We start from the raw sequence: 23,821 nt of genomic DNA on the forward strand, positions 1-23,821 counted from the left end.
TGACTCTGAAGAGTTGTCATTGATTTTTCTCTGTGCCTTTCCTGTTTGTGTTCTGACAAATAAAGCTTGCCTGGAGATCGGAGGGTGGAGCTAGCCACTGGTTAACCATAGAGGTCTGGAGGTCTATACAGACAGACAGGAAGTGATAAGGCAGGGCAGAGACAGGAACTCAGCCCATTTTTGTTCTGAGGAGTCAGAGAGGTAAGAGGTGACTGTGGCTGGTCCTTTACTTCTCTACTCTTTCAGCTTTTACCCCGATATCTGACTCTGAGTTTTTATTATTAAGATTAATTAGGATCTTGCATCACTTTCCCCCAGCCACCCAAGCATCCTGCTTCTTCTTCCTGTGGTCCTCTGTGCTCATCCCTCTCATGGATTTCTTCTTATTGCCATCTTGATTTTAAAAATACTCAAGGTTAAGTTTTGTCCATTTTAATGGTGCCTGACATGCAGCAGGTACCCTGTTAACATCTGTTGTTTGATTGAGCAAATAAAAGATAACAACGAAGCAAACACAGACACTATGAAAGTGGAGAATGATCTCCATGCCTAGAAACAGAATTTCATTTCAGAAACCCAATGAACAGTTGCTGAGTAGGTAAACTCTTTAAAGACTATGAAGCTTGATGGTTACCGGATATTTGATCATACTGTGAGCCCCAAGTTTGTGTTAATTAAATAAAACCTTGGATCAGGAGGCAGAACCTGAAACTAGTTGATAGGGAGTAGCCATAGAGAGTTAGAAGGAATAAAGAAAACAGATAAACACAAAGAAAGTAGTAGGGAGGGACTTTGAGTTTGGTGGTCTTTTCTGGTTTGGGACCTCAGAAGAGATAAATGCTCTTTTGTTGGGTCACTGGCTAAGGAGGAAGGTCAGCTGTTGCTTCTCAGACTCTCTGAGCTTGCAGGTTTCACCCCAGTATCTTGACTCCTGAGTCTTTACTGGTAAAATAGAATGATAAAGACTCAGTTAAAAACTGCATTTGGCTGCAGAGGCCTGGGGGACCTTCTGTGTCCCATGGGCAGTGATTGCAGAGCCTCAGTCAGTAGCTGAAAAAGCAGTAGATTCTGGTGCACCCATTGTGCTGACAATAAAACCATTGGTAATCAATACCAATTACAGACATGCTTTCAGTTAGAAGGATCAATATGCCAAATATTAATACTCAACTTAATTAAGATTTCATCTATTTTCACCTCCATTTAATGCAACAACATTTTACTTTGTTCCTCCAAATGTGTAGATTGGAGTGATAGGGAGGAGTAGTTGTGTACAAAAACACTTCTGGTTGCTAAATAAATAACACATGAAACAAAATATTAGTAAGTATTTTATCCCAAATACAATAAACAATGCAAATAGCAGCAACCTTCTGTATTCAGTGTTTTTGAGTTGGGTTCATCGTTTGGCCCTTTGTAAGACCGATGCTTTGAGTTCAGGCTCACCAGAAATGTCACTTCTGAAGACATCCTGGATTCTAACATGATAGACAGAGTAGTTTTTCATCTCTTTTATAATCTTTCTCAAACAGCCACACCGTTCACCCCTGCAGACAAATGAGCATCATTCGAGGCTCTTTTGTGAAGAACCAACCTTTTGCTGATCATCTGGGGTAAGGCGCTCCAGCGCTCATCCAGCTGTTCCAACTGCAGCTTCATTGTTGCCACATCATCTTTGGAGGCTGCCGTGAACAAGGTTGCCTTCAGCTGCAGGAGGTTGCTGTAGTGGGAGGCCTGGGACTCAACTTCAGTTTGCAGAGCCTGAAGGATGTAATGCAAGACAGGCCTCACTCTACCAGGGCTGACTAGAGGATAGAGATTTTGTTTTTTACTTGGTTTGTCGTTGGTTCTAGGTCACCATTGACACATTTTCAAAGATGATTTTGAGACCTGTGGGGTTTTTTAGTGTCTGAGTATCAGTTAGGCACATTTGGAAGCTGAGTGTCCCTTACAATGAGGTAACTGAGTAGACAGAGAATTAAGGAAAATCTATTGCAGAAGAGATCACCATGCTGTGCTTCTAGCTTAAGTCAGGATGCCATTCCAGGCACTGGGAATATGGTGCTGCTGTATGTTAGGGACTTTATTAAGCAAAACTGAAGGACTGAAGGGGTGTTCATTTTACTTGCATACAATACAACTGCTTTATTTTTATTTTTGATGATTAGGTAAAGAACTTCTAGGGTGCTCTATGGCCATGAGAACCTTTGGCTCTTGCTAATGAGAAAAAAAAAATCAAAGATGATGGCAGTTGACAGTAATTAAAATGATCAGGAGTGAGATGACAAAGCATATAGTAAACACTCATCAAGAGGTTTCTTTTGCTTCCCTGTGAGGCCTCACACAGGGTGGATACAAAGCTGTAGAGGCAGGGGAGGATGGAGCACCCTCCCAAGATGACAAGGAGGACTCTCAGCAGGTACTAGGCTCAAAGCTAGGAAAGTTGCAGGAGAGGGAAGGCCTGGGAAGCAAGGGCAGAGATGAGCAGCATTTGTCAGGCCACAGTGGAGGCGAGACTTGGCTGACACTGCATTATTCAGACCCTGTGACAGAGGCCTGGGACCTCTCCTAGTCTTCTCACTGTCTGGCACTTGTTCATTTGTATGGCTTCAGTATTTGGTATTGCACCTGCCTCACAGCAGGCACCCAGTCAATATTTTTTTTCTTCATTGAACAAATGGAGGAATTAACAATGAGATTAACACAGGCATCACCAAAGTGAGTTGTGGATCTGTGCTTTTGTTTTTAGGGAAAGGAGCCATGGCTTTCCTTCTGGAACCACCTTTCCTCACTTGTAAAAGCTCCAACTGAGCTGTGAGCCACGTCACCCTGAGGGCAGTCCCAGGGTTTCTGGAAAGTGACTTTTGGGAAGATGAAGAGCATTCAAGCTTCATAAGTTAGAGTGGGAAAGGCCAAGAGGCATGGCATCCTTCTAAAGTCAGGGAGGGAAAAAGCAGGGGCAAGCAATGGGTTTAGACACTGTAGGTTTCTCAGGTGGACAAACAGGAAAAATATGAAACTAGCAGGCCTACTTCTTTTGCTGGTTACACTAAGGGGTGATGGGGAAAGTGTAGCTATGAGTCTGTAGTACAATAAATCTCTTTTCAGAAGCAATCTTGCCTGCTGACTTTTCTGGCCTGGACAGCATCTTCCAAACATTATTAATATCCCAAAATCTGCAATACTGTATGCAGCTTCAATAATGAAATCTTTTTTAAGTTTAGAATATTGGCTTCTCAAGGATATTTTAAACCACGTTGTCTTTCTATCTTCCTATTGGGGATTCATTTTTTTTTTCTGTCTTGAATATAACAATGACTCTTGATTTCTTTTTCCATTCTACTCTTTGTTTTTTCAAAACACCTTTTGTTTTGTTTAAACACCAATGATCAAAAGTGGAGCAATTATATTTGCTGCCAACACCCCCCATCTATACATTTCTTACTTGCTCCATTCTTCTGGAATGCCAGTTATATTCAGGTGCTACCCAGTGTATGGCAGGGTTTTCAAAGACACCATGGACACAAGTCATCACAGAGTTCCCATTGGTACCATGTCTGTGAGCCAGAAGTATGTTGTGGAATATTATTTTAACTAAGCAAAGATGCCATACATTTGTTCATGCTGCCGAATATTACTTTAACTGTGTGAATGTGTGTTACATTTGTTTCTGCTGCCTTTGTTAACAATGTAAAGATGTGTTGCATTTGTTTAATTATTAAAAGATGCGTTGCATTTGTTTCACCTTTCCTGCTTAAGGCATCTGATTGGTCTAATAGCCAGGGGTAGAGGAATAGGCAGGACTGGTGGACAGAGAAAATAAGTAGGTAGAGAAATCTAGGCTAGAGAGAGAAGAGGGGAGAAAATGGAGGAGAAAGAGAGGGACATGCCTAGGGCCAAAATCCAGGAAGCTGCCAGACAGACAGACACGAGAAGCAGTGCAAGTAGGATATACAGAAGGAAAGAAGGGCAATAAATCCCCAAGGCAAAGCTGGGCATTGGTGGCACACACCTTTAATCCCAGCACTTGGGAGGCAGAGGCAGGCGGATCTCTGTGAGTTCGAGGCCAGCCTGGTCTCCATAGCGAGTGCCAGGATAGGCTCCAAAGCTACACAGAGAAACCCTGTCTCGAAAAACCAAAAAAAAAAAAAAAAAAAAAAAAAAAATCCCCAAGGCAAATCATAGATAAGGAGAACCAGGTTAAGTTATAAGGGCTAGCAAGAAGCGAGCATAAGATAAGACCAAGCATTCATGACTAATAACAAGTCTCCATGTCATGATTTGGGAGCTGGTTGGTGGCCAAAAAGAAAGCCTGTTAGAATAGTGGTCTCTTTGTTTTAGTGCATCTTGATGTCAAATGGTGCTTTCAAGATGGTTATGTGACTTGGATATTTAATTAATAAACTAACTTTAAAATGTAACCACACAAGCCCACCCCATTCCCATCCTTGCCCTGTTTGAACTTGCCTGTATTAACTGGAGTTCACTCTCTATTTTGACTCTGTCTGCAGAAATGTCTTTTTCTGGTGAACTGGCTATGGCTTCACATCTCTCTAACCAGGTCAGAAAGGGTGACAGTCCCTTCTCCAGTCTAAAGAAAGAGAAAAAGAGACATGTCTTCATCCAAGATGATTACACTAGAAGACAAAATCTGTAGGTCAGCAGGTCCAACACGAACTGTTAGAAGAGGCTGTTTTATTCCTGAATACCAAAGGGATTAACCTCATTTATTTTCATGTTAACCCTCACACTTGTTCACATCTGCACAATATGTTAAGATACATATACTTCCTCTCTACTCTCAGGTCTATGTCTCAATGAATAGTAGACATCCAAGTTCACTAATCTCATATCCAGGGTGACTCTTTCCCACCACTTAGAGAAGAGCTCAGCTGGACTCTCCTATCTACCATGGAGAGCAAGCCAAGAGGTAACACTGCTGACCTTTGCCAGTGGGCCAGCAGGTCCTCCAGTGCCTTCTGTCTCTCTTTGGCCTTGTGTAGTATCTCTTCATACTGCTGCTGTAGGGCCACAGCCTCATGCATGCAGGACTCTCTGTTGACCACCTTCTGGGCACTGGCTGAGAAAGTGGTGACCGTGCTGTTCAGAGACTCCAGGGCCTGACAGAGATCCTGAGGAGAGAGCAGACGAAACACAGGAGCTTACTAATTCACAGGAGTTGTTGGCCAAAATGATTTACAGTAACTGCAAATGCAGATGGCACCCTAGGCACCATATATTTTCTCTATACCCATGTCAAGTTTAATTATTTATAAACTAAGAATGGCAAGTGACTAACAACATAAACTCAGACAGAACCATTGTTAGTTATTTCCTGTGATTGAGATGGTTAGTACTGGTTGCCAACTAGATCGGATCTGCAATCAACTAAGAGACACGCCTGTGGGTGGGTCTAGGAGGATATTTCCTGGGAGGATTAACCCTCCAGGAGCACTCCTGATATAAGGAAATCTGAGGGAAAAGTTGTCTCATTTTGCCTTTCCACCTCTATCCTTTATTGTTGAGAGTACTCTGAGGTTGCTTCTCCTGCATCCTTTGCCTTCCAATAAGGAAGACAGTGGCTCTTCAGCATCCTCCAAACCTTCAATGCCTGATTAGAACTACAAATAGTCCTGAGGACTAAACAGTTATAAGGTTCACAGCCACTGCAGTGTGCAGACAACCACGCTGGACTGTCCAGTGTGCATCATGTGAGTCAGCCTAGAAAATTCCCTTTGTGATATACACGCATCCTGTCAGGTCTTCTCCTGAGTAATGAAAGATATTCAAAAGCTATGAGGTACTTATTTCTAGACTTCTTACTTTAGTATCTTTAACCTGTGGTTGACCTCAGGTAACTGAAATTCCAGAAGTCAGAAGGGTGGTGGAGGGAGACAGCTGGATAACAACAACAGCATGGCATGAACAGTGAGGCCCACTTTCCAGTGAGACCCATCACAACGAAACCTTTTCCTTCAGTTGAAAAGGCCACCATAGAGTTCAACAAGTGAAGAGTGTCCTGCCATGATTGACAGCAAGACATTGCTTCCAGCATACAGAAATCTGAAAGGAGATGAACTTCCACACGCTGTGGCCTGTGAGATATCTCAGTGGGCAAAAGTACTTGCTATCAAGCAGGATGACTGACCTTGATACCCCTGACCCACACAGCAGAAAGAGAAAACTGATTTTTCTAAGTTGTCCTCTGACCTCTACACTACCCCTGGTAAGAAATATGTAAATGTAATTTTAATTTTTTTTAAATCATGAAATCTATGTTCAGGGCAAGATCATGTCTTAGGCATAACACATTGAAAAAGAGAATACAAGGCTGTACATTTGAACAACTCAAAGCTAGACTTTGTGAAAATTATTAATTATATGCCACATATATGAAGCTTTTAAAATAATGTTCTCATATAAAAAACACATTTAAGGTGCTACTTTAATCTATGGAAATATATACAAAGATTCATAGGTGTTATTTTGGGAGCCAGGGATGATGATAATAAAGAAATATAGTAGGAGTTACACTATGTGCATTGCAAGTGTTAATTTAATCCATGTAGCTGAGTTGTTAGGGTCCCCAGCACCTACATTGGGCAGCTCACCAGCACCTGTAATTCTAGCTCCAGGACTCTGATGCCCTCTCTGGCCTCCACAGGTACTGCACTTAGGTGCAGCTACCTCTCTCTCTCTCTCTCTCTCTCTCTCTCTCTCTCTCTCTCTCTCTCTCTCTCCATATATATATATATATATATATATATATATATATATATGTGTGTGTGTGTGTGTGTGTGTGTGTGTGTGTGTGTGTGTGTATGCATAGTTAAAAAATATTTGGGAATTAACCTTCACAAAAATCCTGAGGTATTTTAAATTTGTTTTCTATTTTCTTATTAGAAACTAAATGTCTTCCTCTAAAATATAAATGTTGGAAAACCAGAATGTGATCTTTTCTGGTATTCCAACATTAGATGAATGTTAAAAGAGTCAAATGTTAATGTTTTGTTAAGATAACCAAAATATTATCAAATTGGATTTTCCTACTTTATCTTTCTTGCTGAAGTGTTCAAGTCCTAGAGATCCTACCATTCTTTCCAGATGCGCGTTTGCTGATCATTTGTTTGTGTGCCCTCGGTTCCCTTCCTCCTTCCTCTGTAATGGAGACAAGCATGTTGCATGTATGTTCATAAAGCAGGAACTGAGTATGTTGTTTTGCTCATCAGCTGACGTGTTTCCTGTTAGAGTTTGTGTGTGTATGTGTGTGTGTGTGTGTGTGTGTGTGTGTGTGTGTGTGTGTGTGTGTGCACAATTCTCTACTTTTGAATCTTTCCCCACATTCTTCTTGGGCTGGTAGTTGTCTTGCTGAAGACTGACAGTGCTCTGCAGTTATGTAGCCAGGCCAGAAGGCCAGTTCTCAGGGATCTTTTAGGGAGGACAGATTCTCTCACATCGAAATGGGGCTGGTTAGGGTTTAAATCTGCTCTGCCCACGTTATCTTTTCTTGTACATAAAATAGTGAAGAGGGGGGAAAGGGATTCATTAAAGAGATAATCTGAAAACATCACATATTCTGATGAAAAAAAGACACATATCTACATATACATACATATATGATGCACATTTACACATCATGTATATCTGTGTGTGTGTGTGTGTGTGTGTGTGTGTGTGTGTGTGTGTGTGTATGTGGTGTTTGTGGTATGCAAGTGTGTGTTTACATGGGAGGGTACACACATGCAGAAACTCAAATTTGAGGTTGGGTGTCTTTCTCAATCACTCCCCACCTTGTGAATTGAGGTAGGATCTCTTCTGAACCTGGAGTTTTCAGCTCTGACTTGTCTAGCCAGCTGTCCTGCCCCTGCCATCCTGTCCCTGCCTCTTGAGCATTACAGAAGGCCATTGTGCCTTCCCTGATTTCCCATGGGTGCTTAGGATCCAACAGGTACTTACGTACAAGTGCTTTATCAATTCACTCATCTCTGCAGCCCGATAAATATATTTTAAATGACTATCCAATATATATTTTATATATGGGATATATAGTGGTATACATAATATATATGGGAACTAATTTGCATACTCAGATGTCTTGTTATAAGAAATGACTATGTTTGAACCATTTAATTCCTCAACTAGCATAAAATATTTCCAATTTTAACTCTCGAAATATTTACTGTTTTCTATTCAAGTAGGAGTCACCAAATTTTTGAGTGGATAAATATGAAAAAAGTGTGGCCATGCACTCTCACCATATGCTCTTGGAGAACTTTGTATGTCTCTGCAACTGAGGAACATATTTTAATAGGATCAGCCAGCCTCTCTGCAAATTCAGACACAGATTGCCCAATCTAAAAAAAAATGGTGAGACATAAAAATAATTTAGGATACGTAACAAGGGAGAGGAGGTTATCGAGGACACAGCACCCTTTCTGTTGTGGATGAGTATTGCATTTTTAAAAAGGCATCTTAATACAATCCAAAATTGAGAGGTAGGTTGGAGCTACAGGCCCTGAGCAGCATCAAGGGAGCCTCAAACTCAGATCTGGGAGCAAGGAGTGATCTCCAGGTGAAGCAACAGCCGCACTTAACAGCTATAGCTTCCAGAAACTATTGCGAAATGCTCCCTGGGAAAGAGCACCTGTGTCTCAGCCAACATCCACTGCCATTTCTCTGTAGGGCATACCCCGCTACTACATTGGCTCAGCCCCATCTACACCTCCAAAGAGGGGTTCATCCACTGGAGCTGTAGCCCCACCTGCACCTCAAGGAGTGACCACCTGAGCATTGGGCCCACTTTCACCAGGAGGAGTGTTCACCGGAAGCTCTGCTCTACTTGTGCATGAAGGAGCGGTCACCGGAGCCACAGGCCCCAACTATACCAATTGGAGAAAGAGAGAACCCCTGAAGCACAAGACCATGACGGGGAAACTCACAGAATCAGCTGACCTGAGTTAGTGAGAAATCGCTGACTCCGGTCTGACAACTGGGGAACTTGCATAAGACCTAACTAGACTCCCTTAATATAGGTGACAATGGTGTGACTGGGACAATATATGAGGCCACTGGCAGTGGGCCCAAAACCTAATATTAATGCACAAACTGACCTAGTGAGGCCCATTCTATATGCACAGCCTAGACACAGGGGTGAGGGGGTTGGAGAGGTGCCTTGGCCCTGCCTCAACTAGATGATGGGACAGACTTAGTAGACTTACTAGGGGAGGCCTTACCCTCTCCATGAAGCAGATGGGAGTATGAAGGGGAGTAAGAGAGTAGGAGGAGATGAGAGAGGGGCAACTGGGATTGGAATGTAAAAAATACATTAATTAAAAAATAAAATCTAAAATCATTGCATCTTATTTGAAAGAACAAGTATTAAGACTTAACCTTAACACAATGTATAATGACATATGTACATCCCAAGGGTACCGTATAAAGAATTCTGGATGTAGTTAAAAACCCCTTGTTGGGTTGTTAGCATGTGGTCTTTCTTTATTGCTCTCTTTCTGGAGTGTTTATTCCACTTACATATATTAAATATTTAGCTTGCATGGAACACTTCTTACCTTTATCAGATTCTCTTCAAACTTTTGCTGCTGTGATAAATGCCCCAGGATCGTCCCTTCCAGGCCCCGTGCATGCTCTCGGAGTTCCTCCCAGTATCTTCTTATTTGTGTTAACTTGGCTTTGATGCGAGCAGACTCTCCAGTGGTGACAAACTGAGCAAAGGACTGAGCTTCTTCTTCTAACCCTACAATGCTGTCGATTTTACTTTCCGTTTCCTGGATTGTGACCTAACATTTAAAACAAGAGAAAACGTCAATGTGGGCTGAATAGGCTTGCCTTCATGAATGACAGATCAGCAGTAGCGCCTACCAGGACAGTGTGCTAAACTGACATCTAAACATACTGGGATCAGGGGCAAGCAGCTGCAAACAAATGGCACCTGCTTCCTGAGCACATTTGTGGAGAATAGATGCATAGAAACACATGAAAAGTGCAAAGCAGTGGTGGTTGTGTTGGCTGGATGGAGAAGACAGAGGAACTGCTACTTCTCATGATGAAATAAGCAAGAAGCTATCCTGGTGCTCTCACAGTGCCTCTGAAGACAGAGGAGTGAGTGTGTGGTTTCCTCATCCATTAACTATTAAAGGTCAGCTGATCTGAGAAAGCTGCATGTTCTAGGAGCTTACTAAAACAATAATATTTGCATGTGTTTAACTTTTCCAAATGTAACTGAGTATGCTGTATTTACTAAACCCTTTCCAATCACACCTGAAAACAGCCTTTGAGAAGTGATCATTTATTTCTTAGGCTAGCAGTTTCTCACTATGTAACTCATCAACATATTAGCTTCATCAATGGCCAGACACACATGGTCTAAGAATTTTAATATCTGACAGATTCTCATAGAACCCGGGACTTCACTGCTTTCTTCCTTGTCTAGGTACTCTACAGAAAAATAACGTGTATGTGTCATCCATTTAATCTGGGATAGACAATATACTTTATATAATATTATCCAATGCAGGAAAAGAACTGAGAGCAACTCAGGATGTGTGCACATATGTGTGAGCCACAGTGGAAGGGGAGAGGTCTCATAAACACAACAAAATGCAAGTCATTGCTCTAAGGAGGGGTGCAAACAAACAAAATAATATGAAAATATTAAATGTAAAATACAGTTACCCTAGAAAAGAAAAATGTGTGACTTTTGTTGAGATGAGACAACTGGAAAGAGCCCATGTCACCTTAAAGTCTGTTTGGCATGACTTTTTAATTTTCATTTTTTCATATGCATGGCTACAGCAGAGTTCCTAGTAGACATTTGTTATCTGAGCATAAATAGTCTCTGTTCCCTTTGCTATTTTATTAGATTCCTTTTGAAAAATATACTCATAAGTTCAAAATGTGTATTGTCTAATATTCCTTAATAATTTGTCTACATAATCATACCACATAACATAAAGAATCTTATTTAAGAACAAAATTATGAGTTCTCAGCCCCATTCATGTCACCAACAGATTTGTAAACACAAGTCATGGAATTACATTGTGAGGTTCTAAGGGCGTGTGTGTGTGTGTGTGTGTGTGTGTGTGTGTGTGTGTGGTGTGTGTGTGTGTGTGTGTGTGTGTGTGTGTGTGTGTGTGTGTGTGTGTGTGTGTATCCTATCAGAGACAAGATGGAAAGTGAGCCAAGAATATGTTATTGCTATTTGTCAGTATTGACTTGGAAAAATATACAATGATGAACAAGAGTGGGCCTAAATTGCCTTTACAGCCATGCAAATGCTCTATTAATTTTAACGGCAAGCTTGATTTAAGGCAAAAGGATATTGTAAATATACTTTTAATCTTTCTGAATAGTTTAGCTATTTAAACCATCAGTTTGAAATTAGAATGTGAACCTTCTAATCAGTCTTTTGGATTCCACTCTGTTGTTGTTTCTATTTATATGTATCTTTTTTTGCTATTAATATATTCCAGGTAATTTTTGAAGTGCCATTTTGGATGTATCAAAATGTGTTTCCATTTTGATGGCAAGGAAACACACAACTGACTATATATTTAATGATTAAATATTTTGAATTTTTTTCTGAGGAATTGTATGACATCTGATAACTTTTATGGTCCAGAATTCTGTGAAAATACTAAATACTACAGTAAATGAATGACTGAAAAGAATAAAGTAGGTCATAAAGTGTTTTTTAATCCCTGGAAGGAGAAATTTCCAGGCCAAACAATTTAAATGTGGCATTTTCTTTTTCTTAGAATTAGTATTAAATGACTGCTTTTCACTAAAGAGTTAAGATATTTTGTGAATTTTATTTCAGGGCTTGGCATCTGCTCTCCTGGACAGGACAGAAGACAGCAGGCTGTGTTTGCTACGTCCTATGGATCTCCAGTTGCACAGGCTGCCTGATGAGCAAGAGCCCTGTTAGCTGCGTGCCCTCTTACCCTCCCACCCTGCACATGGCCATCACTCGTTCTGAGTCACAGCGAGGAATGTGTCCTCAGCTTGGCATTTACTGTATTATATTTAGTGGCAGAGGGGTTTTCCATTAAAAAAATGAACTGAGACAGCAGAAGGAAGCAGGTGAATCTGAACCTGTGTGGCATGAAATTATATAAAACAAAGAATGCATATTTAAAAGGCATATAAAGTTCTGAAGGAAGACATGGTGGGGGTTTTGGAAGGAGTTAGAAGGGAGACTAGCTGGTAGATATGATCAAAATTCATTGTTCACATGAAGAAAATTCTCAAAGAATATATATATATATATATATATATATATATGATTTTCAAAAACATATATATACATATATTATTATTATTATTATTAAACAAAGGATGATCACTCCAGTCTCATGTTTCAATAATCTGATAATCTCATGATTTCAGTCCATATTTTTTAGCTGCTCTACTGGAGTGATCAGTGATGACTTGTATACCTAGTTCTTTTGGCAGCTGGAAAGCTAACACATCAGAATGACTGTCCAGGCAGCAAGACCATCAACGAAAACAATAAAACAACATGTCTAATGGCTTTCTCTATAGAAAGAAATCTTTCTAGCTCCCCCTTCTGGTTAGTAAAGGTAAATGCCACTAGTGCATTTTGGATAGGTGGAGAATGGGTTGTTTTGGGTTTTTGAGACAGGGTCTCACTATGTATCCCAGAGGGGCCTGGAACTCCATATGTAGATCAGGCTGTCCTTGAACTTGTGGCAATCTCCCCACCCTTACCTTGTGATTTCTGGAGTTATAGAAATGTACCACCGTGCCTGGCTAACACAACTAATATGTGAGTCTGACATTTGGAACAGTTCTTACAAAGAGCAGTTAGTTGTAGATGATGTATAAATGTGTGAACAGGGCACTCCAGGGGCATCAAACCAAAAATCAAGGAAAAGAATAATGCAACCATAAAAAATAGTTTAATGATATTGCACACAATGTTGACTTTGAATCTGTAAGACAGACAGTATGAACACACAATTTCATTTATGAAGTCTCATCAACCATGACCTCTTAGCTTGGCGTGAGTTTAACTTAAAAGAGCCACAGAAGAATGGAAGATTTGTCCTGGGATCAAAGAGCTTTTGGTGACACAAATGTAAGAGAGGTGTTCTTAAAAGAAGAGAGATTATAAGCAAAACGTGTGTGCAGGTCACCTTGATTTGGCTGATCTGCACGTCCAAGGCAGACGCAGAAGTTTCCAAGGCATTGAGCTCCTTTTCTTTCTCAGTTATCCAGATGGACAGGGTCTCAAAATTACTGCCAAAATGATCCCACTTGGTTTTCACCATTTCCATGGTTTTAATACTAAAATTAACCAAATTAAGTTAAAAAGCAGTATTTCCATAAAGAATAGCAAGACATTTTTTTTCCCTATATGTCACTAGGTGAAAGATTTGGGGGGATGTTTATGATTCTTTCAAAGCAGGAACTATTTGAGCAGAAAAGGCATACATGTGCGATCTGAGCTGCCTACCTGAGCCCAGCCTCCCTCTCTCTTCTGGGAACAGGCACTGGAGGGGGCAGTGCACACACTACATTGTGAGTGGAGCTGTGCTTTGAATGAAGTTCTGTGCTGGCTCCAAAGGGCGTGAGCCAACACGGTCCAGCTCTGCATTGAAGCATCTACCCTTAGTACTTAGAGTAGGGAACTCTCCCAGAACAGCTTTTGGGGTTGAATAGTTTGATGCATTGCCTTTACTTTGGAGTGTGGGGGGGTGCTACTGGGACACTTTATACTGAAATACTTTGGTAAAGTACATGTTTGTGAGTCAAGATAGAGCCACGGTCAAATCACAGGCTGCATAGCAGCACCTGCTGTCTTCAGCTCAGTAAAGCCTTTGGTTTATAACCCATAATATTGTCTGTGAGTCACAGGTCTACTTCAGTCTTTTGTCTTCAAAAGACTTGCACAAAGTCTCATTCATGAGCACCCTAACGATTTACAGGCAGCATTGGCTCTCTGTGCAGTAAGTCTAATGAATCAATTTCAACTGGAGAATCTCAGTTGGTATTAGCTCTGGATATGTAACCAGGTGAACACAGCTTTCAGTTGAGAAAGAAACTAGGAAATTAACACTTGAGCACTAAACTAACTGAAGTCCTTGGGTGAGGAAAAGTGACAGAGTATACCTGATTACAAAAGGCACTTGATACCAAGAACAAATATGGCATCAATTGATTGTCAAATTCAATAGTGTTACAGTCTCAAGTCTGAACCCTGTGTGTGCCTAATGCACTTAGCAGTGTAAGAAATGCAAATGCAATATAGCTTATAGTGCAGGTTTTTTACATAAAATTTAGCTTCAAGTGGGTCTTATAATCCTTTTAGAAGAAGCTTATTTTCTAATATAGTCTCACATTTGCTATTTACAGAGTTTTATGGAATTCAACAAATATAAAGCTGTCAATGTTTGAAGTCAGTTCAAATAAAATATTGATCAAAATTTAAAGATTAGGCAAATAGAAAATGTTCAAGGCAAGGCCTCAAGAGTACTAAAAACAGTTTTCATGTTCTGAAACCCTTCCTGTGCTTGCAGTCTTGTTTCTTGAGAGTCATGGACTATTTATTAGTCAGTGTGTCACTAAATAAAAATGTTAGTGATAGTACTTTAGAGACTATCAACTATGATATCAAAAGCTTATGTTCAAACTCTGTAGAAGGGTATCACAGGGACACAAAAGCATTTCCTCTTTTCATAGAAACATTAAATGTTTAAAACCAAGACAGAGTTTTGCAGGTAATTGCTGGAAGGGGATATATGAATCCATGATAAACTGAATTCTGAGGCACTCTGGACACATAGTGAACTTTGGGTTTGAGATATTTCTTCTACATGATGTGTGCTTAAGCCTAGAATCTGTTATCAGAATTTCTCCTCTTCTAATGGGTGACACTACAATAAAATAGTAAAAAAAAAAAAAAAAAGTAAATGTGGGTTTGTTTGGTTTTTTTTTTTTTTAGATTGCCTCTGCATTATATGAAGGCCACAAAAATGAATAGATATGGCTTAGTGATGAATATACCAGTTCAAGATGTAAACACCACATCGCTTGTATACTTTCGTTATTATGGGTACCAGGTCCTGAGAACCATTTTCTTTTGGACTGTGAGTTGCTTCCTCAAGATAGGTGCAAACATACAGACACCTGGAGATTTTTGAAAGACTGGAATAGGAGACACAGGAGAGACTGCACGGGATGTTATCCCAGAGAGGAGAGTTTAGAAGTTGTGAAGCACATACTCTTCTTCAAGAGTGTCTTCGAGCTTTTTGACCTGCTCCTTGATGGACTTGGCCTGCTGCTGAAGCAGGTGTTTATTCCGGGGCCCCAGTGGTATCTCTGAGGCTTCCTTGACAAGGTTCTCAGCCTGGGTGGCAATGCCTTCTGTCCGCTTAGAAAACTCCTAGAAAAACAAAACAAACAAACAAAAAACAAAGATGGCGGAGTTGCTAGGTGAACATTTTAAACTCTTGGATGCTGCACTCAAGCCGACTGAACATTCTTCAGAGATTGACCAAGACATGGTCATATTGTAGGGTGGATTCACATAGGTTATTTAGCAGCTTTGTTTAAATGTTTCCGAAAGCTCTTGTAGAATCGGTTTTCCACTTTCATGATTTGGGCCTATCATTCTGAATTCTGAGATACTTATAGCCATTAAATTATCCTCAGATATGTTCATTTACTATCATCTACTTCACAAAACAACCAGGAATTATTGATTCTTTGAGCTTAGGGACAGTAGATCTCTAGACTAACTGATAGAAAGACTTTTTAAAAAAAATCTAATTAGAGGGATATCTTATCTAACACCAAGGACCAGTAATTTTTCTTATGAATCTTTTTCTCTGGAGAAAGTGGTTATTATTTCACTGAGAAGTAATACAGTCTGTTTTTAATGCTGGGGAGTCTTACTTTATTTATATACACATACAATCTGTGGGAAAGGAGCTTGGGTCTTCCGCTTTGCAATTGAGACAGAAGCTCATGCATACCAAGCAGGTCACAAACACAAACTTCCTGCTGCACTCATCCTCCTGCCTCTACCTCTTGAGTGCTGCAATTGTAGGCATACACCACTACACTAGGTTTACCCAGCGAGCATCCAACCCAGAGCGTCCTGTGTGCTAGGTAGACTCTTCCAACTGAGCTGCATCCCCACTCCCAGCAGAGCTGAGTTTTGAATGAGTCAAGCCTGTACTATGACTCTGAATCACTTGTTTCCCCTCTTTGGTGAATTGCTTTTCAGGCTCTTTTGTGTGCATGTGAAATGTACATAATCACATTTTCTTCTGGAAGAGAACTCAGCATCCACCAGCAGATTCACTTTTAAGTGCCTTCGGCTGGCAGGTACCAATTATCATCTTTATGTCTTTCATTTGGACAGAGGTGGTTTATTCCACCTGCTGGTTTTCAGTAGCTCTGAGCTATTTTAATCCAAAAGTTTTAATTTGTATGAGGCACTGCTACCTCTTAGGTGCTTATCTGAATCTTGTCAGGTAAATAATGTTGAATATTAAATTAGAAAACAAACCTTAACGATAACCTTGAGTGAAGAAAATTAATGTCTTATTTCTTCCCATGCAAGAAAACCTGACAAGAGGTTTAAATATTCATCGGCTTCCCTTTTTTAACTAGTCAGTGTAGAATAGAATTGCTATGTAAATATTTGTAAAAGGCGGCCTGCCACTCAAAGCATCTCCCTAAATTATTGTAGAATACTATATATGAAGACTGTACTTACAAGGATCATTCCTGAAGTCACAATAGTGTAGAAGACAAAATTACATCATAGAATCATTATAGCTTCCTATTTGAAACACTCAGTAGTCTCACTTGAGCATTGCTGTTGCTGCAGAGAAGCCACCCATGGTTCAAATAAAACTAGGTAGAGATTCCCAATGGCACAGAGATGTACAGTATCCTAAAATACAATGCTTGGTGATGTCATACATTGAATCTCTTACAACTACCTGTGAGCTCCCAGGACATTGCTGGTCCATTTTTGAAGACCATGAGTCTCAGTGGAATTCCTCAAATGCAATCAAAAGTGTCAGTCAGTGTGGTTGCACCCCCACTGTTTTTCAGAGCCTTGGAGAAGGCAATGTTTAGAAATGCTTGTATTTTTTATATAATATTTTGTTTGAACTATCCACGGGAAATTATAATATAGAGGGCTTCAAATAACAAAAGACGATTAGTAAAAACAAAATTAAACAAAAATAGAATGGTGTTGTAAGGTGTTGTCACCAGAGTCCAGAGAATACAATGTACAAATAGACATGGGAGGCATTAGTTAAGAGTTGGCTCTCATCGTGTAGAATTATAGCTGAAATCAGGCTCTGCTCTTTGATAGTCAAGCAACCTTCAGCCCCATCTCTCTAAACATTCACTTCCATGCCAGGTCATGTCTGTTGGGACATTTAACTCAACCTTGCTGTGTGTACATATTACATACCGGCACATGGAAGGAACTAAAGTCCCTTCGCACAACCACCCAGGGGTTGTCAACTAGAGTAAGTGTTGTCTAACAGAGTAAGAGAACACGGATGTCAAAGACAGCCCTAAGTGTTGACTCCACATGCTTGTGTGACAGTGTCTGCAAGCACATAGCAAGGCTCTGAAAGCAACTGTACACAGCACCTCAGTCTGTCACCCTTTCTATTTGATTTCTATGTCTACTTAGACACTCCCTCCCCCAAGGTACATCTATCACTGTGTGATCTTCTTAGGAACTCTCAGATGAGCCAGCTCTATGTTTCCAGGGGAGTAACACTACAGTTTCATTGTTGGAATATTGCCCAGCCTTCCAAGTTAACAACCTTTTATCTCATACTGCGCTACAGAGTCATCACTTTAGCGCTTTTCACACCTGATGCTATTTCTCTACCCAGGACCGTCTGTCTGTCCACCCTCCAGCTCCAAAAACGCTTTTCTCAATCTTATCCAGCTGAGTCATAAATATCGGTCCCTCCACAAATCAGTTTCTACACACCTCTGACAGGGGACTGATACTTTCCCACTATCATTGTTCTTAAGGTGTAAATCCTACTTATGTTTTTGTTTCATGGTGTACTGAACAGAGTGGGTTACCAGTAAATAGTAAGAATTGATTAAATGTGTAATAATAACTAATTATGACAGTGGGGAGAAAACGTTCTCTGAAAGAACAATGAGGACACTTTTGGCCTTGATATACCTTTGTCTGCTCCAACTCTGATGACAAGCTTTCCAAACTGCTGAAGCTCAGGAAGCGCTCGTGGCTGGATCCTGTTTGGAAAAGGTATCTGACCACCGTCTCCTTGTTTGTCTCAAATCGCTCCCATTTCCTCAAGCTGACCTAAATTACAAATAAATAAACAACACATCCTGTCACTTTACAAGTGGCCAGACTGAATGCTAACACATTGCAGCCTTCTCATTCATTGCCCGAACAGTCAACTGTAGCATCGCATGGTGACACTGACTGAAGATGATCCTGGTGTCTTTGATAACATTTCCTTCCCATGCCTCGGTCTTCAGATGACTTCTGAGTGCCCCAGCAGATGTAAGGTCTTCTGCTTCCACAGATGTGGTCATAACATACAGATAACTGACAAGCGGGGGGAATCACCTTTCAATCATTGTCAGGGAAGGCTAGGGGTAGCAAGAGGGAAGCAGGAAGGAAAGCAAGAGTGATAAATAGCAAAAGCTCAAAAATCATTTTTAGGGTGGTGTGTCAACAGCACCCTGAAGCACAGGGTGGCTTAAAGGTATGAGTGCTGCATTTCCTGGATATTAGAAACTATATGACCAAGTTCATGGATTCAGATCAGTGTGCAGCATGCAACATGGGGACAAGTCGCTAAACTCTGTTAGGTAATGCTGTGATTTGGATGTGACATGCTATCCGTTGGCTCATGGGTTTGAATGCTTGCCCCACAGTTGATGGGCTGACTGGTAAGGATGAGGGAACTTTAGGAGGTGGAACCCTGTGGGAGGAAGTGGGACACTAGGGGCAGGCTTCAAGGTTTGGTAGCCAGCCCCCACTTTCTGTTCACTCTGTTTCCTGACTGAGGATGTAATATGAACATCCAGTCCCTGCTTCTGCTGCGGTGCTTGTCTCACCATGATGGAATGTGTCCCTTGAACTGTCAGTCAAAGTATTCTGTTTACAAGACACCCTCCAGAGGCTTGTCAGGACTAAAAACAATCCGGGTAAAGCACTTAACCAAATGCCACCTTCAGCAGAGGAGGTGACACTGGCTCTTGCTGGAGATAGGACCTCAGTCCAGTCAGAGCTCTTCTGAGCCAGCCCAGCCCTACCTGTATGCGACGTTCCTGCCGCTCCCTGCTCTGTTCCAGGCCTGTAAGTGTGCTTTCCAACTTCTGCAGCTCCTCCTGGCCTGGGCCTGCCTGCCCACCCTGCTGCGCCTGCTCCATCTGCTGCTGGAGGTCTCTCTTCTTCGCTGAGATCATCTTTGTCTTTTGCTAGAAGTAGTTGTTCAATAGAAGAATAAAAATTGTATTGTCTATGAAGCTATGCGGGGCTACGATCATACGGCTATCAGAGGCATGGAAGGCAAAGCCTCATATGATGTAGGCATAAACCATGTTTTAAAGGAGACGTCAATAGTTTAAACATTAATGTCAGAAACCCTGAGTTAACCAAAGATGGGTGTTTCTTAAACATGGCTTATGTTTTGAATGGCCAAAATGTAAATAATTTGGTTTTAGTATTTTAATTGTGTGTGGATTTGGAGAACATGTAATATATGCAACATTCCAAAATGATTTGGTAAAAATTGATTTGACATACTTCTTAAAATAGTTGTTTTCTGTCTTACAAAAAAATCTCACTCCATTTTACTATCTGTGCTGTAAAAATGCAAATATTAAGAATTTTCCTTCTTAGGTATAGATATTTGAATGGTTAATATACTGAGCTATTTGGGGGAAGCTCTACTACATTCAAGAAAAATTTTACCATATAACTTTAATCATGGCATATAATTTTATGTAAGTATTACTTTTGCATAAAATAGTACACAGATTTCAAGTGTTGAGTTTATATTTCCTTATAAAGTTTGCACACTCATGTAACAAAGTCCTGGCCCAAGAAGAATGATACATTTTAAAATATTATAAATACCAAAAATCTTATCTCTTTGACTTTTCTGGTTTTTTTTTTTGTTGTTGTTGTTTTATTTTTGTTTGTTTGTTTTTGACTTTTCTGTTTTACACATCTTTAAGGCAATTAATATTTTGTGTATACAGTATAATGTTAGCATTTTACACATGAATTTAATTAGAATTTCATCATTAAATATTTTATTTGAATAATACTTTGATTAATATTGAGTTAGACATGCAGTATACTCATATATACTACTCTACAAAAGTGTTTATGTATATATTATATATATATATATATATTTAGGTATATATACTTAGGTATAGTTATAAAGAGTATGTATGCAGCTATACATATACTTATATGTAAATATAGTGTATATAAATATAGTAGTATATTCCAACTGCACATATATCTAATGTCTACCACTAGACTATCAGGAAACAAGTTGATTAAAATAATTTATTATTGGGGATTAAGGATGTAGTTCAGTGGAGAGTTGGAGCTTGGAGTTGAGGTCCTAGCTTCAATCCATCAACAAAAAAGATTGACTATAAATATATTGATACAAGCATACACATATACACACAGACACACAAACATACATATCTATAATACACAACATACAATTACACATACATATTCATATACATACATAATGCATATGCAAACATACATCTATAGATAACACATACATATGTACATACATACAAATAATTCCTTTGCTTTTAGTTCTAATCTTTTGTGAGAGAAAACTTACCTGAAACATCTAGTATTTCAAGTAAGTTATAGTTTTGCAAACTAAACTGTCTAGGAATTTGTCTTCCAGGGTACTCTGAAATATGTAATGTTTATCAGAAAGAACGGAGAACAGAATTGCCAAGTACTTGGAACCATCCAACCAGCTCCCTCTCCTTCTCCTTCTCCTTCTCCATTGCCAGCCTCAGAACCTGTTCTCCATCTCTCATCAATGTGTGCTGTGGTGAATAAGGAGGACTCTCTACCTGGTGATGAAGGAGCAACTGCTGGGCCTCAAACAGATTTTCCGTGTCCAGGATCTTCTCAGCCTGCTCCTGGCTTTCTTGGGAACCATCCATCAGCTCCTCAAGGGAACTTTTCACTATTTCTTTGTATTGAACGCATTCTCCAAAGTTGCTTAACATCTTTTCAACCTACATTTTCATAGAAAAAGAAAAGAAATCATATGCTAATTAAAAAAGTTTGTGGAATATTTTTAAAATGGAGGTGAGTTTGACAAATTAACATTGCATGCAGCTAATCTACACAGTGAGATGCTGTAGCACACACATTATGAAGTGGTTTAAAAATTTCAATACATTCTCTTTTTTATGTGAATAAGTGTTTTGCTTACATGTACCTCAGCACTACATGCATGCCTGGTACCTGCAGAGGCCAGAAGAGGGTGTTAGATCCCCTGGGCTAGAGTTTCAGATGGTTTTGAGCTGCCACATGGGTGCCAGGAACCTGGCCCTCTGGGACCAGTATACTTAACTGCTGGGCCAGTGCTCTGGCTCTGAGAAATAACTTCTCGAATTGAGCTAATTAATCCTTCCATTATTCCACACAGACTCATTTTGTGTATGTGAGAGATTCAAGGTCTATTGTCTTAGCCAGTTTCAAATATATGAAATAGTTCTGTTTATCACACTGTACACTACACTTCTAGAACTCATAACTTCAGGTTTATGCCCTTTGAGTAAAATTACTCCATCAAGGCCTATGATACAGTATATATTTTAAGTGTATACATAAACTGTCTTGACAGCTAAAATAGATTCATATATATCTAATTTCTATTAATTTCTATTATTTTGCATATCTTTAAGTCTTAATTGTTGTTCAATGGTGCAGCTACTTAGAGGAATCAAGAGTTTCACTTCATTGGACATTATTCTGCACCCTATTAAAAACCTATTCTAAAATTAAGAAAAAATGCACATGGCTTGATAATCAAAGTAGAATAATAAAGTTGTATCTATTTTATACTTCATATTGTGGGGTCTCTTCATTATAACCTCATGAATACTACCTGGCTATAATAATATATTTTATAAAATATTCAGTCTATACTACATAGACCAGTAAGGAAGAAAAATCAGGGAGAAAATAATAGAACATTTGTTGAAAATGTCCTTCCAATACTACTTTATCGTTCCATACCACCTCCCCTCTCACAAACACATGAGCTTTAAATGTGTTCCATGTTGCCTTCTCAAGCTTCCTACATGCACATGGATGAGTGGAAGAGGCCCTACTAGACATGGCATTTGAATGTTTTAACCTATAACAGAATATAGCTTATTCCATTAGAATGCATATTAAATTTAGAATGAGTAGGGCTCCACTAAAATAGAATTTTTCTGGTCTCTCAACTAACTGTTGATGATGATGGTGGTGATTTATTATTACTGGTTAACAAAGAAATAACAGAAAAGCATAAAGGAGAAAGTAATAAAGATGCTTGAAAATCAGACAGCTTATCTGTCTCAATACTCTTCCAAGTCCTTTACCTTCAGTATTGAATTTTAGTCTTTGCTACTCCCTCATTAGTACATTTTTAAACTCTGTTTTAAAAGTAAGGACATTGTGGCCTAGGGACACTGAATAAAAACTTCAAGATTATGTGGAGGTAGGATATTAACTATAAGCTCTGCTGCTGGGTTAGTCTGATTTTCAAGCATCTTTATTACCTTCTCCTTTTTTCTTTTCTGTTATTTCTTTGTTTATAGATAGATCCACTCTCACCATGTAGCTTAGGCTGGTCTTAACTTGTCATGGAGCCCAGGTTGCCCTTGAACTTCCTATCCTCCTGCCTTAGCTAGGATTACAGGTATGCACCATACCACTACACCAAGCTTTTCAAACCCCTTTTCATAAACTTGGAAGCCTATCTTTAAGTGATAACGAAATAGTGATATTTTCAGTAAGAGCAAAAACCATTTGACTGATCATACGGTACTTCAGACATAGGTCAATAACTTGAACTACTCGGATCAACAGCATTGTCCATAACTCAAGCATCCTGCACACCTTTCCTAACAATCTCCATATAAACAGATATGGTTTCTTGTAAAACTACTTGCTAAACTACAACCAAAACAAAGATGGCCCTGCAGCCTCCTCCCCCAGCTATTGCCTCCACCCTCAGAACTCTTGAGCATAGCAAATGATATACCTCTGACAGTAAAGCCACGAGAGCCTTGAAAGAACTTGATAATTCTGCCAGCTCATCTCCTCGCTTTTGGGCTTCATTCTCGGAAGAAACGTCAATCAAATGTTTAAGCCTGGATTTCAGCCAGCTGAGGGTCTCTCCTCTTTTGGTAATGTCATTTCTGATCTCCTGGAATGAAAGGACACTTTTTTTTTATTAACAAAGAGTGATCAGGAAAGAAACTCAACCTGAGAAGGTTTGTAAAAGGGCCATCATAGCATCAGCTAGCTGTTCTATCACAACAGACTGAAGAGAACAAGAGAGCTAGCTCATGATGCTCCTCATACTCATCATGAACAAACAGGATGGTTTCCTGATGCCCAAACCTAGTGGGCAAAGCCAACACTGTGCATATTTTGAAAATCACCTTCAGAGTTAAATTAGATGCTTATAGATATTTCTTTGATTTTAGAAAACTTGTGGTAAGTTGACACGAAACTAGCCAGCAAAGATT

The 23,821-nt window shown here is 39.8% G+C and overlaps 1 protein-coding gene across 1 annotated transcript in view; it reads right to left on the reverse strand.

Annotated features, from left to right (window-relative positions):
- Positions 1–23,821, reverse strand: part of Syne1 (spectrin repeat containing nuclear envelope protein 1) — a 453,101-nt gene that overhangs the window by 279,329 nt on the left and 149,951 nt on the right. Inside the window, exons 27-37 of the mRNA XM_035440411.1 lie at positions 23,332–23,496; positions 21,140–21,307; positions 19,328–19,492; positions 18,222–18,362; positions 15,265–15,425; positions 13,177–13,327; positions 9,570–9,797; positions 8,256–8,354; positions 4,945–5,132; positions 4,468–4,591; positions 1,595–1,761 (exon numbers count right to left, since the gene is read on the reverse strand). Of these exons, the coding sequence (XP_035296302.1) occupies positions 1,595–1,761; positions 4,468–4,591; positions 4,945–5,132; positions 8,256–8,354; positions 9,570–9,797; positions 13,177–13,327; positions 15,265–15,425; positions 18,222–18,362; positions 19,328–19,492; positions 21,140–21,307; positions 23,332–23,496 (1,757 nt within the window). The remainder of the gene's footprint in view (positions 1–1,594; positions 1,762–4,467; positions 4,592–4,944; positions 5,133–8,255; positions 8,355–9,569; positions 9,798–13,176; positions 13,328–15,264; positions 15,426–18,221; positions 18,363–19,327; positions 19,493–21,139; positions 21,308–23,331; positions 23,497–23,821) is intronic.

The sequence above is a fragment of the Cricetulus griseus genome, chromosome 2 (genome assembly GCF_003668045.3).
Source record: "Cricetulus griseus strain 17A/GY chromosome 2, alternate assembly CriGri-PICRH-1.0, whole genome shotgun sequence".
NCBI lineage: Eukaryota > Metazoa > Chordata > Mammalia > Rodentia > Cricetidae > Cricetulus > Cricetulus griseus.